General features: G+C 46.9%; 1 protein-coding gene across 2 annotated transcripts in view; it reads left to right on the plus strand.

The window, feature by feature from the left end:
- LOC111950756 (protein Shroom1-like) overlaps positions 1-12,173 on the plus strand; it is a 33,410-nt gene extending 21,237 nt beyond the window's left edge. The window contains exons 2-8 of one of the 2 annotated variants that reach the window (XM_023968624.3): positions 2,035-4,778; positions 4,940-4,992; positions 5,314-5,928; positions 7,448-8,038; positions 8,703-8,808; positions 9,708-9,980; positions 10,330-12,173. In XM_023968624.3, the coding sequence (XP_023824392.1) occupies positions 2,172-4,778; positions 4,940-4,992; positions 5,314-5,928; positions 7,448-8,038; positions 8,703-8,808; positions 9,708-9,980; positions 10,330-10,584 (4,500 nt within the window). In that variant the 5' untranslated portion in view covers positions 2,035-2,171 and the 3' untranslated portion in view covers positions 10,585-12,173. The remainder of the gene's footprint in view (positions 1-2,034; positions 4,779-4,939; positions 4,993-5,313; positions 5,929-7,447; positions 8,039-8,702; positions 8,809-9,707; positions 9,981-10,329) is intronic. The other variant, XM_023968625.3, reaches the window with a different exon arrangement.
- The last annotated feature ends 564 nt before the right edge of the window (positions 12,174-12,737 follow it).

Below are 12,737 nucleotides of genomic sequence, written 5' to 3' on the forward strand. Positions count from 1 at the left end.
TGGGGGAGGGGTCTTGGATGGTTGAGGGCAGCGCTCTGAGGGGAACTGGGGGGTGGGGGGTCCTTTGGATGGTTGAGGGCAGCTCTCGAGGGGAACTGGGGGGGGGGGTCTGGGGTTGAGGGCAGCTTCTCGAGGGGAACTGGGGGGGGGGGTCTTGGATGGTTGAGGGCAGCTCTCGAGGGGAATGGGGGTGGGGGGTCTTGGATGGTTGAGGGGCAGCTCTCGAGGGGAACGGGGGGGGGGGTCTTGGATGGTTGAGGGCCAGCTCTCGAGGGGAACTGGGGAGTTCTGGATGGTTGAGAGCAGCTCTCAAGAGGGGCTGGGGGGGGTGGGGGGGTCTTGGATGGTTGAGGAGCTCTCGAGGGGAACTGGGGGGGAGATATTGGATGTTGAGGGGCAGCGTCTCGAGGACTGGGGGGGGGGGTCTTGGATGGTTGAGGGCAGCTCTCAAGGGGAACTTTATTTTATAAAATTATATTAAACAATAAAATAAACACAGATTCCTACCGGGCTCCTAAGTGGGTGCAGTGGTCTCTGTGCAAGAGGCATCACTACAGTCCCTGGTTCGAATCCAGGCTGTATCACATCCGGCCGTGATTGGGAGTCCCATAGGTGGCGCAATTGGCCCAGCGTCGTCCGGGTAGGCCGTCATTGTAAATATAATTGTTCGTTAACTGATTTACCTTGTTATAACAAATACGTGTTTTTAAATCCTTTCTGTATCTAACACCAAACACTCAACATATTATATAATTTCAGTTTTTAAAACCTTTTAATGTGGTCGGTATGTTTTTCCTAGAAGGCCAGCATCCCGGAGTCGCCTCTTCACTGTTGACATTGAGACTGGTGTTTTGCGGATACTATTTAATGAAGCTGCCAGTTGAGGACTTGTGAGGCGTCTGTTTCTCAAACTAGACACACTAATGTACTTGTCCTCTTACTCAGTTGTGCGGGGCCTCCCACGCCTCTTTCTATTCTAGTTAGAGCCAGTTCACACTGTTCTGTGAAGGGAGTAGTACACAGCGCTGTACGAGATCTTCAGTTTCTTGGCAATTTCTCGCATGGAATAGCCTTAATGCCTCTCAGAACAAGAATAGACTGAKGAGTTTCAGAAGAAAGGTCTTTGTTTCTGGGCATTTTGAGCCTGTAATCGAACCCAAAAATGCTGAGGCTCCAGATACTCAACCAGTCTAAAGAAGGCCAGTTTTTATTCTTCTTTTATTCTTTGATCAGGACAACAGTTTTCAGCTGTGCTACGATAATTGCAAAAGGGTTTTCTAATGATCAATTAGCCTTTTTAAAATMATAAACTTGGATTAGCTAACACAACGTGCCATTGGAACACAGGAGTGATGGTTGCTGATAATGGGCCTCTGTATGCCTATGTAGATATTCCATTTTAAAAATCTGCCGTTTCCAGCTACAATAGTCATTTACGACATTAACAATGTCTACACTGTATTTCTGATCAATTTGGTGTTATTTTAATGGGCCAAAAATTTGCTATTCTTTTAAAAACAAGGACATTTCTAAGTGACCCCAAACTTTTGAACGGGTATGTATGGTATGTATAAATATTTTTTGGAGTACTGTTAAATGAATATAGGGAATAGGGAAACACTGCACCCCTGATAGAAATGTGTCCTATCCAAGTGTTTTACCGTAAAAAAAAATATATATATATATATATATATGAAATTGTATGCAGAAAAACCCTGCAATCCTCTGAGAACTTCTTTAATTGCGTGTAGATTAAAGGCTCTGTGGTTGTACCTTTTGATCTAGCGGTGTTGTTGCCCCAGTTGACATGCCATGTTGAGAATCTAACACAAACATAGTATTAGTAGTCAACACAGTCCGCTACGCTGAGAAAGCAGCTCATTTCCTATGAGTTTTCTGTTGGCAAGAAAAAACTATATTTGGGTTGGGTTTTCCACACCTCCCAGCTGTAGGAGGAGGAAAAGGAGCATGTTAAATAACATTTAATTTCTGTTAAGATAACCCTTCTGTTTTTGCTCTTCTTTGTTTTCCAAGAGTTATTCAAGAAGCACACTACTGAAGAATCTTAGAAGGCAGAAAATGACCCTGAGTTCTCAAGTGAAAGACTGAAGGTGAATGTGTCAGTGTCACCTCCATTTCGCCTGTGTCCACGCTTCAGTTTCCAAAGCCAGATGGATTCCTATAATTTAAACTTGGAGAAAATGAGCAACCTGGACCTGCACCCTCTGAGCCTACCATTGAGTCGGCTCTCCCCAGCCAAGTCCACCAGCAGCATCGACCAGTTCACATACCACCACGGCAAGGGCGACTCGGCCTACAGCTCCTTCTCTGGGGGCTCCAACGCCCCAGACTTCCTTCCAGATGACCTCCAGCACCACAGCCTGCACTATGCCGACCTGAAGTATGTGAAGGCCATCTACCACCCCAACGTCCTCGACTCTGACGCCAAGAGCATGGATCAGCTCTACCGCTCCATGGAGGCCATCTCAAACCAGTATCGAAACAACAATGGCTGCCTGAGTGCAACACAGTACTGTGATCAGAATCAAGAAAAGCTGCCACTCCCTCCTCAGCCCCCCGACCGCCTGGACAGCTTCATAGCCACAAGGAACCTGGAGAACTGCAGGGCGCAGCACAGTCCCGAGGGCCAGCTGGCAGACAGGTCTCCTCCACGACTCCGGACAGCTAATCCTGATGCTGCCTGTCTCAGGCCTGACCTAGTCTATGGTCGTCGGGCCTCACAGCCCTTTCACAGGGACCCAGTCAACTCTGACCACACGGATAAGAACCCTGAGCAGCAAACGTCAGCAAACGTCTTAAGCCGATCACCCCCTCGCACGAGTCAGCCTGAGCAGCACCCTAATCAGCAGGCTGGTAGTGCCGGTGGCGGCCATTCGGAGGGTCACCGTAAGAGAGTGCAAGAGCCCCGCGGGTCCCTCCTGCCGGAGCCACCACAATCTGCCATCCCCTTGCATGTGGCACAGAACATGGTCAACAGCAGCATCCAACACAAGGGCCAGTTCTACTTCGTTACAGGTGTTTGTAAGTCGTCAGAGTCCAGTCTGAAGCATGGCTCTCTGTGTGTGTCAGAGGAAGGCAGTGAGAGCCCTGTGTCCGAGCCTGTGGACAGGGAGAGGTTGCACAGCACCATGGACCACATGTTCAGGAACACCCAACAGAGGCACTCTATCACCCATGACACCACAACAACCGATGTCAGGGAGTTTTACACCAAGAGTCAAGATATAAACTCCAGAAGCCAAGATGAGGCGAAACAGACTCAGAGTAGGATTTCATATGGCCCCTCTCACATTTTAAACCAGCGCTCCCGCAGTTCCGATGCTTTACAACAAAGTCTCAAGGTCCAGAGCAGAGAGATCGGCAGGCATCACAGCCCCAACCACCACATCTTCTCCTGCGGCCCAGAGGAGAACTGTCCGCTGTTATCAAATTCCCACAACCAGGAAGTCCCTCCACCAATCAGCATGGGGCATGCCACCCACCACAAGAGAGACGAACAAGTCAACGCAGGGAGGAGGCGGCCATTAGGAGGCGTTGCTAGCCAGAAGATCAACAAGGAAAACACCCCGCTGCTGTACCACCTCACTGGAGCCAACAGGGCGGCCCTAAATTTGAATTTGAAGCCCAAAAATGACATTGAGGTCGGTATGCAAGGTGAAGATGCAGGCCTCAATGCTGCTCATCAGGAAAGGCAAGCTCCCGTTAGCTGTAGTGATAGGACATCACAGGGTGAAACATCCAAGGAGGAGAGCGCGGAGGCTATCACCCACCCCTGCAACACGCTGGACGACTCCTTTAAGAAGTACTACAAGGAGAAACTGAAGGGGGCCCAGGATAAGGTCCTCAGGGAGACCTCCTTTAAGAGGAGTGACCTGCAGCTGTCCTGGCCCCACAGAGGGAGGCAGAGGCCTGAGCTCAGGCCCACGGTACTTCACACAGTCTCCTCTTCACAGGACTCTGAGACCTCAGCAGACACACTCACCCCCTCCCCAACACACTCCGAGGGGACAGATAAGGAGGACATAAAGGAAATGCTGAAGGAGGTTGAGAAAGAGAGTGTGGTGGAGGACTGTGAAAAGGAGAACGGGAAGCCAGCGAACGTTGCCCAGCCTCAGTTGGCTCGTATCGGGAGCAGGAGGCGTCTGACTCCAGAGCAGAAGAAGCTGTGCTACTCAGAGCCGGAGAAGCTGAACCAGCTGGGTGACTCGGGTGAAGTAGGATTGCTGGTACTCTCAGGCGATGAGGAGGAGCTGGGAGAACAGGGCCTGGTGGCAGCTAGGAGGAAGATGTTTGAGACCAAAGGCAGGGCCCTGTCCACCTCCAGCCTCTCCAAGACCTCCCTGCAGCACCTCCATCACAAGGCCCTGGTGGCCTACATGGAGCGCAAGACAGGCCTCAAGGTGGCTGAGCCCCAGCAGCCTGCCCCTCAAGCCTCTCAATCCCCCAAACAGAGGCACTCCATGGCTGGGAAGCCATCTGACTGGGGTCCCAAGCCTKAGTCTGGGAATAAAGGAGGCCCCAAGAAGAAGCTGTACAGGCCCCATTCCGCTGGATGCGTCCTGGACTCGACCTCCAGCTCCATGAAGTATGCCCAGTTCAGCTCCTCTCAGTCCGGAGGTCATTCCCACCAGGCTAGCTGGAGAGAGTCACCCAGCCCCTCTCAGGGGAAGTCTGCCTCTGAGGAGAGTCTTCTGGACCAACCAGAACCACCTGAGTTGTTCAGAAACCACTTCACCTCAACACCTTATGCATTTCAGGTAAGCCTCATCAGTACTCTTGATATTATTGCATTTAAAATAATTTAATAGGATTTGTAGGATTGTATTGAGTTTTATAGAGGACCATGTCACTTTACTGAATGTAACACAGATGTTCAAAGGGTGTTTTGAATGGGGATTCTTGGTATGTTTGGCTACAGGGTCACAACTACATGAATGATCCATCACCAGTCAATACTATGGACACGTCCAGGTATGTTGCCCTCGATTGTTTGTGAAAGTGGGAGTATCTGCGCCTGTAAGATTTACTGTATGCCATGCTGTTGAACATGGATGTTTTCTCAGATGTGATTTATTGCAGCACTGAACGTGAACACCCATATACCAACATTCCATTCTAAACTTCATTTCAGCTATGTTCAGGGAGTCTTTTTTTCATCAGCTATGTTCAGGGATTCTTTTTTTCATCAGCTATGGTTAGGGTAAGATAAAGGCATAGAATATCTGAGTGGAACCAGGAACGTAAATCTCCAAAGCATCTCTAGCTCATCACAATCTCTGTATAACTTTTCAGTGCTCAGACTCAGAGGCCAGTGGATGAGGAGAGTGTGGTGGTAAGGAGAGACCAAGCGATGTTAGTCCCTGAGGGTCGGCGGGTCCGGGTGATGGGTCGGCGGGTCCGGATGGTGGTCAAGCGGGGAAAGTCCATGGAGGAGTTGGGTGTGTCCCAGGTCAGCAGCTCCTCAGTACTCAGTAAGAGCMCGGAGCAGCTCCACCGCAGGCAGGGGGCCCCAGGACCAGTCCAGGAAAAAAGCAGCGAGAGCCAGGAGAGAGCCCAGGGGCAGACCCAGAGGAAGCCCCTCTTCAAGCAGGACTCTGCACCACAGCTGGGCAGTAGGGAGAAAAGTAGGGAGATGACAAAAAGCACCAGGGAGTCCACTACGTCTAACTCCCCAGTATCAAACACCTCGTCTCAGGTCAGGGCTCGTTCAGATGGGTCCCCTGGATCATACAACTTTGTCCCTTTGGTTAAAGAGGTGGTGGAGACCACTGGGCTCTCCTGCGATGTCCCACTCCCACCGTCCCCTAATGGTCAGCAGTCCAGTGAGAGATTGGTCAAGTCCACCTCAACTTTTCCCTCCATACATACCCATCCCAGGGGCACTGGCGAGAGCAAGACTGGCTCCAAGTATGTGACTATATTATGATAAAGTGACCCTCGCTCTCCAAACAAAATTCTCATTAAGTCAATGTTAATGTACAGTGCCCTCTACTTATATTGGCACCATTGGTAAATATGAGCATAACGGGCTGTAAAAAAAAATGTCTTTGCTGTTTATCCTCTTGGTCTTCATTCAAAAAATCAAACCTTTTTAATTGAAGTAAAATGATTGAAAAAAAAGAAATGTGAAATAAATATTTTTCTCCAAAACATGTGTGCCACAATTATTGGCACCCATAAAAATTATTATGSGTAAAATCTAACTAAAGTATATTCCCGGTCTTATTATATGTTTTTAAGTTCACTTGAGTGATTAGGAATACTTAAGTGGTATGCTAAGGCTTCCTGTTTCACTGGGGTATAAATATGAGGTGACATACAGGCCAAGTTCCCATAGGCATCCATCACTATGGGAAAGAACCGAGAATAAGGTAATGATGTGCGACAAAAGGTTGTTGAGCTGCACAGATCAGGAAATGGCTATGAGAAAATTGCTCAGCGGTTGAAAACACACATTTCCACTATCAGGGCAATAATTTAAGAAGTTTAAAGCAACTGGAGATGTTAACAATCGGCCTGGAGAATTGCAGACGTTAGTTGGGTCTTGGGGTCAGAAAGTCTCAAACTACAATCAGACGCCACCTACGTAACCACAAGATGTTTGGGAGGGTTGCCATAAAAACAAACTCAAGCGCCTACAGTTTGCCAAACGTTACTGGAACTTTCAATGGGACCAGGTTCTATGGTCAGATGAGACCAAAATTTAGCTTTTTGGAAACAAACACCAGAGGTGAGTTTGGAGTAGACCGAAAGATATCCATGCAGAAAAGTACCTCATCCCTACTGTGAAGTATGGTGGTTTATCTTTGTTGTGGGCATGTTTTTCTTCCAAAGGACCTTGACAACTTGTTAGGAAACATAATATCATGGACTCCAAGTACCAGCAGATATTAAATCAAAACCTGACTGCCTCTGCTAGGAAGGTTTAACTGGGCCTTGGTTCGATCTTCCAGCAGGACAATGAACCAAAGCACACCTCCACATCAACACAAAAATGGTTCACTGACCACAGAATCAAGGCTTTGCCATCCCAGTCCCCTGACCTAAACCCCATAGAAAACCTGTGGGATGAGCTGAGGAGAGTCCACAAGCGTGGACCTCGGAGTCTGAAGGATCTGGAGATTCTGTATGGAGGAATGGTCTCAGATCCCTTGCCATGTGTTCTCCAACCTCATTACCCATTACAGGAGAAAATAATTGTGGCACACATATATTTGAGAAAAATATTTGTTTTATGTTAAGAATTTATTTTTAAAAGTTAGACTTTTGTGAAGATTTTGAATGGAAAGACCAAGAAGATAAACAAACAAGCCTGTTTTGCTCATATTTACCAAGGGTGCCAATATTAGTGGAGGGCACTGTATAAAGTAACAATGGCTATTGATCACTGTTGATATTCCATTTTCTAATATCTCTCTTATTCCAGCAGTGTGAAAACTGCCCCTCCTATACAACACACTGTGGAGAGAGAGCAGTCAGTGGACGAGCCCATTGAGACTCCTCAGCCCGAGGCCTCTCAAGAAGTCTCCCTGAGCTGTGGAGTCACCACAGACCCGACTCTGTGCGTCATACCATCTGAACCAGGGAGCCAAGTGGAGGACGAGGGCCCAGCCCTTTCTGATAATCTGACCGCGGGAGAGACTCCAACTCTAGCCCGTGCTCCAGCAGCTAGTGAGCTCCTTACAACTTCCTCCACCACACCAGTCCCTGACACCTGCCAGAGTGGAGAGGGCCAACACCCAGGAGAAGACATGGAAACCAAGAAGGAGGAGGAGACCCCAGCAGGAGAGACGGCGAGCCCAGAAAAGACACCCACCACCGAGGAGACAAAGTGGAAAGAGCTGGTGGAGGTGGTGGTCACAGCGGACCAATCGCTGGCACGGGTGCTGTACCCGTTGACCAATCGTAAGACGGCGCTGATGCTGATGGAGCATCTACTGTCAGAAGACACTCTGCTGATGGAGGAGCACTATAAGAAGAAGCAGAGAGACAGCATGACACTGCATGCTGCTGACGGGTGAGTATCTCAGTGTTACCTTGTACTGTTCAGGTGTCTGATGGCCACGTCCTGGATCAGCAGGTGTTACGTTGTACTGTTCAGGTGTCTGATGGCCACGTCTCTGGGACAGCAGGTGTTACGTTGTACTGTTCAGGTGTCTGATGGCCACGTCCTGGATCAGCAGGTGTTACGTTGTACTGTTCAGGTGTCTGATGGCCACCGTCCTGGATCAGCAGGTGTTACGTTGTACTGTTCAGGTGTCTGATGGCCACGTCCTGGATCAGCAGGTGTTACGTTGTACTGTTCAGTGTGTCTGATGGCCACGTCCTGGATCAGCAGGTGTTACGTTGTACTGTTCAGGTGTCTGATGGCCACGTCCTGGATCAGCAGGTGTTACGTTGTACTGTTCAGGTGTCTGATGGCCCGGTCCTGGATCAGCAGGTGTTACGTTGTACTGTTCAGGTGTCTGGTGGCCACGTCCTGGATCAGCAGGTGTTACGTTGTACTGTTCAGGTGTCTGGTGGCCACGTCCTGGATCAGCAGGTGTTACGTCACTGCACCTGGATAGATTAAAAGACACGTGTCCATGTAAAGACAAATGCATGGCTAAAGACGCATGGACATTATTCCAAGGTTGATCTCATCCATATACATCAATATCACTGTGTGTGTCTTCCTAAAGCTCTAAAACAGTGGATGATCCTGAAGCACCTCCCACATCTCCTGTTGATGAGAAAGTCCAACCCCAACCAGAGCCACTAAGCAAGATGGATGTCACAGAGAAGAAGGTAATTTAGCTCTGCATTTTTTTGTTGTTGTTGTAATAGAAGTGTATTTACTTGATCTCTTCCAGTTGATGATGTCATCTGAATCAGTGGAGTCTGCCGAGGGGAGAACGGATCATAATAATGTCTGGAACGGAGCCAATGGAATGGCAGCAAACACCTGGAAACCATGGAAACCATGTGTTTGATAACATTCCACTTTTTCTGCTCCAGATACCAACCTCATGTGATCTGAATATCATCAGGGCCCAGTTTTTCAAAAGTTTTCCAATCGGATAGGATTAAAGGTTAGAATTGGGTTTTTCAAAACTGAAAAGTTATATTCTGATCCTCTGGATAGGATAACGATTTGGTAATCCAATCTGAGCTTTAATCAGGATTGTATGTTTTTTTTAAATATATATTTTTATCAACCTTTATTCATGTAGTTGAATCAGCTTTGTTTTCTGTTGAGTTGGAAAGTAGTACCACAACCTGCCCAGTAGATGGCGAGGTGGAGGCCTGTTCAAAACTGAAAATGTGGATTGTGTGATATTGTGGTGTCTGGGTCAGAAAGGATCCTATCGGGTTATTTCTCAAACTGGCTCAAAATGCCAGATGGAGCTGATCCTGGATAGCAAAAAAGAGGATTACAGAATCTGTATCATTCTGGATAAAACATTTTGAAAACTGTGCCCTGGATGCAGTTTAACTATGTTTGGCATCAGCTTAACGTCTGACCAGATTATTGAGATGCCAGAAACTGTCAGACTCCTACCTTATATCCTGTTTGTTTTGAGTTGACCGTGACAAGCCTTATGTCTCCTCTCTTTCTCTTGCACAAATCACACACCCACAAGCAGACTGTATTGTAATGTATAGTGTTCTCTCTCAAACTCCCCAATTCCCTCCCCTTCCTACAGAGGCTGCTAGTGGCATGTATTGAGGAGCGCCTGCTGGCCTTGGGGGAGCCCCGTGGTGCCCTGCAGGTGGAGGTGGAGGAGAACGGGATGCGTGGCGAGGCCGTGGAGGCCCTGGTTCGGGAGCACTGTACAGCGGTGGAGGTGGAGCGCTACAGCCTGTTCGTAGGAGACTTGGAGCGCGTGGTTAGCCTGCTGCTGTGTCTGTCCGCCCGGCTAGCCCGCGTGCAGAACGCCTTGAGTACCGTGGACCAGCACACAGACGCAGAGGAGAAAGTGAGAGAGACTGTAGTCATGCTTTGAACAGATGTGCATTCAATAGGCTCATAGTTGAATTATTTTCTGTGAATTTCACATTGACTGTCCTGTTTATTGAGTGTGTTTTAGTGCATTGTATTTTCTGCTGCTATCAGCAGTGCTGGTATTTACATTGAGTCACTGAAACTCAACCAGTTTCCATGCACATTTCTATCTGCCCTGCCCTCTGTTGACCTAAAGAAATACTGCACCATGAACAGCAAAACGCCTTTCCATTTACACTACTAGTACACATTGGATAATGATTAAACATTTTAGGGAATGTTGTGCTTAATTTCATCCAATCTTTTTTTTTATCCCTTGGCAGGATTCTCTGGACAGCCGTCACCGTCTACTGTGTAAGCAGCGGGAGGACGCCAAAGACCTGAAGGACAACCTGGACAGACGGGAGCAGATGGTGTGTAACTTCCTGTCTCGCTGCCTGACAGCCGWGCAGCTCCAGGACTACCGGCGCTTCGTCCAGACCAAGGCCTCGCTCCTCATCAGGATGAAGGACCTAGATGAGACGCAGCGTCTGGGGGAAGAGCAGCTGGAGTCCCTGCTCAACACCCTCCCTCCATGAGGACCACCACTAGGTCCCCACTCTACTCATCTCCCCCAGCCATCCATCACCTCTCTGGGCTTATAGAGCCCTGAATCCCCTCTGCTTCCTCCATCCTGGGTTGTTACCAGCCAGCACAATCACATGGGTGTCCATATGTATAGTATGTATAAGGAATATATGTGTCTTAGAAGGGTGTTGAAGTTAGGACTACAATGTGGAATGTCCTGTACATCACCTTTTATCACTTTTCATTTCATGTCCTTTTCACCTCTGCCTGCAATTTAAAAAAACATATATATATATAAAATAAGCTTTAGGATTGTATTCTGGCCTTGTGGTCTTGTTCATCATTCATACTAGACTGTATGTGTCTGTCAGAGCCTGAAAGAGGGTGATAAATGCTGTATATCTGTCAAAATAAGCGGTAGATTTAATCTCCATATATTTGTAGTTTTTTTTTWATGCATTTAAAATGAAGGCACTATAGATAAAAACCAAAAAGGTGAATGAAAAAAAAGCACTTTGATATGTAACTGCACATTTCTGTTTTCTTTTGAAAATACTTATTTCAAGCGCTAAGCTTACTCCAGCCAATGTTATTTTTTTCAACTGATTTGTAGAGGAATTTTCCGCCTTATGGGGTTTTATATGGTACATAAGCACATTCAACGAGGCCGATTATGTACAGTATTACCATTGCTATTTAGGCTACAGTCATGTATTGTGGTCTCATGATGACAAAGTTCCACTAAAGAGGTAAACCTCTTTAAAATGAAGCATTTCCAATCCAGATTATTTGCTTGAAATATCCTTTGTGTCTCACAAACTATGCTGACTTTAAATGATTCAAAATGAAATGCCCAAGAACCCTGTCGGTCCTCTACCTCCTTCCACCAGATGTTTTTATTTTTTAGGCTGTCTCACTGCACTCAAGAAGCAGTGGATCTGTTCTCGCTCTAATAATATGGAATCCCTATGGTGGTCTTCAATGTCAGCCTTACCCAGAAAAAGCCCTCATGAGGGAGCGTATTTATTTGTTTTGACTTGTGTGGCATTGCACTACAATAAATCTTCATTTTAGACATTATTTCCATAATAATTAATGTCTTGWGTGATGTCGTTCTGTTTCGATATGATCAATGTTGTTGTTTTAATTTCTATTGAATATTTGACCAAGTGAACGCAGAGAGAGCTGTTATTATTCTGTGTTTAATGATGATCCAGCAAGGCTTACTTGCAGCACTCTGATATGTGTTCATTGTGAGGGGATTAGGATGAGAGAAGCCTTTTCCTGTTGCGTAACAGTACCGTGGGTTTTCTTTGTGTTTGGTCCRTGTTTGTTTTCCCAATCCTATTAATTTACAGATAAATATTGTATTGCTCTCCTCATAATCTACATACAGCTAGTTGAGAGAATGCCAAGAGTGTGCAAAGCTGTCATCAAGGCGAAGGGTAACTATTTGAAGAATCTCAAATGTAAAATATATTTTGCTTTGTTAAACACTTTTTTMGGTTACTACCTGATTCCGTATGTGTGATTTCATAGCTTTGARGTCTTAACTATTATTCTAGTTGTAATAATAAAGGAAAAACCCTTGGAAAACCTACTCATTCTTTTGGCTAAATCAAGCACACAGCCATGCAATCTCCATAGAAGAAAATTGACAGTAGAATGGCCTTACTGAAGAGCTCAGTGACTTTCAATGTGGCACRGTCATAGGATGCCACCTTTCCAACATGTCAGTTTGTCAAATTTCTGCCTTGCTAGAGCTGGAAGTACTGATAATGTGAAGTGGAAATGTGTAGGAGCAACAACGGCTCAGCCACYAAGTGGTAGGTCACAGAACAGCCTAGTGCTATAGTGCGTAAAAATGGTCTGTCCTTGGTTGCACACTCCACTACCGAGTTCCACACTYTCTCTGGAAGCAACGTCAYCACAATAACTGTTTGTCTGGAGCTTCATGAAATGSGTTTCCATGCRTGAGCAGCTGCACACAAGCCTAAAATCACCATGGTATAAAGCTCGCAGCCATTGAACTATGGAGCAGTGGAAACGCGTTCTCTGAAATTATGAATCACTCTTCTGACATTGTGATGGACGAATCTGGATTTGGCAGATGCCAGGAGAATGCTATCTGCCCCAATGCGTAGTGCCAACTGTAAAGTTTGGT

This window comes from Salvelinus sp. IW2-2015, linkage group LG23, assembly GCF_002910315.2.
Source record: "Salvelinus sp. IW2-2015 linkage group LG23, ASM291031v2, whole genome shotgun sequence".
Classification (NCBI taxonomy): Eukaryota; Metazoa; Chordata; class Actinopteri; order Salmoniformes; family Salmonidae; genus Salvelinus; species Salvelinus sp. IW2-2015.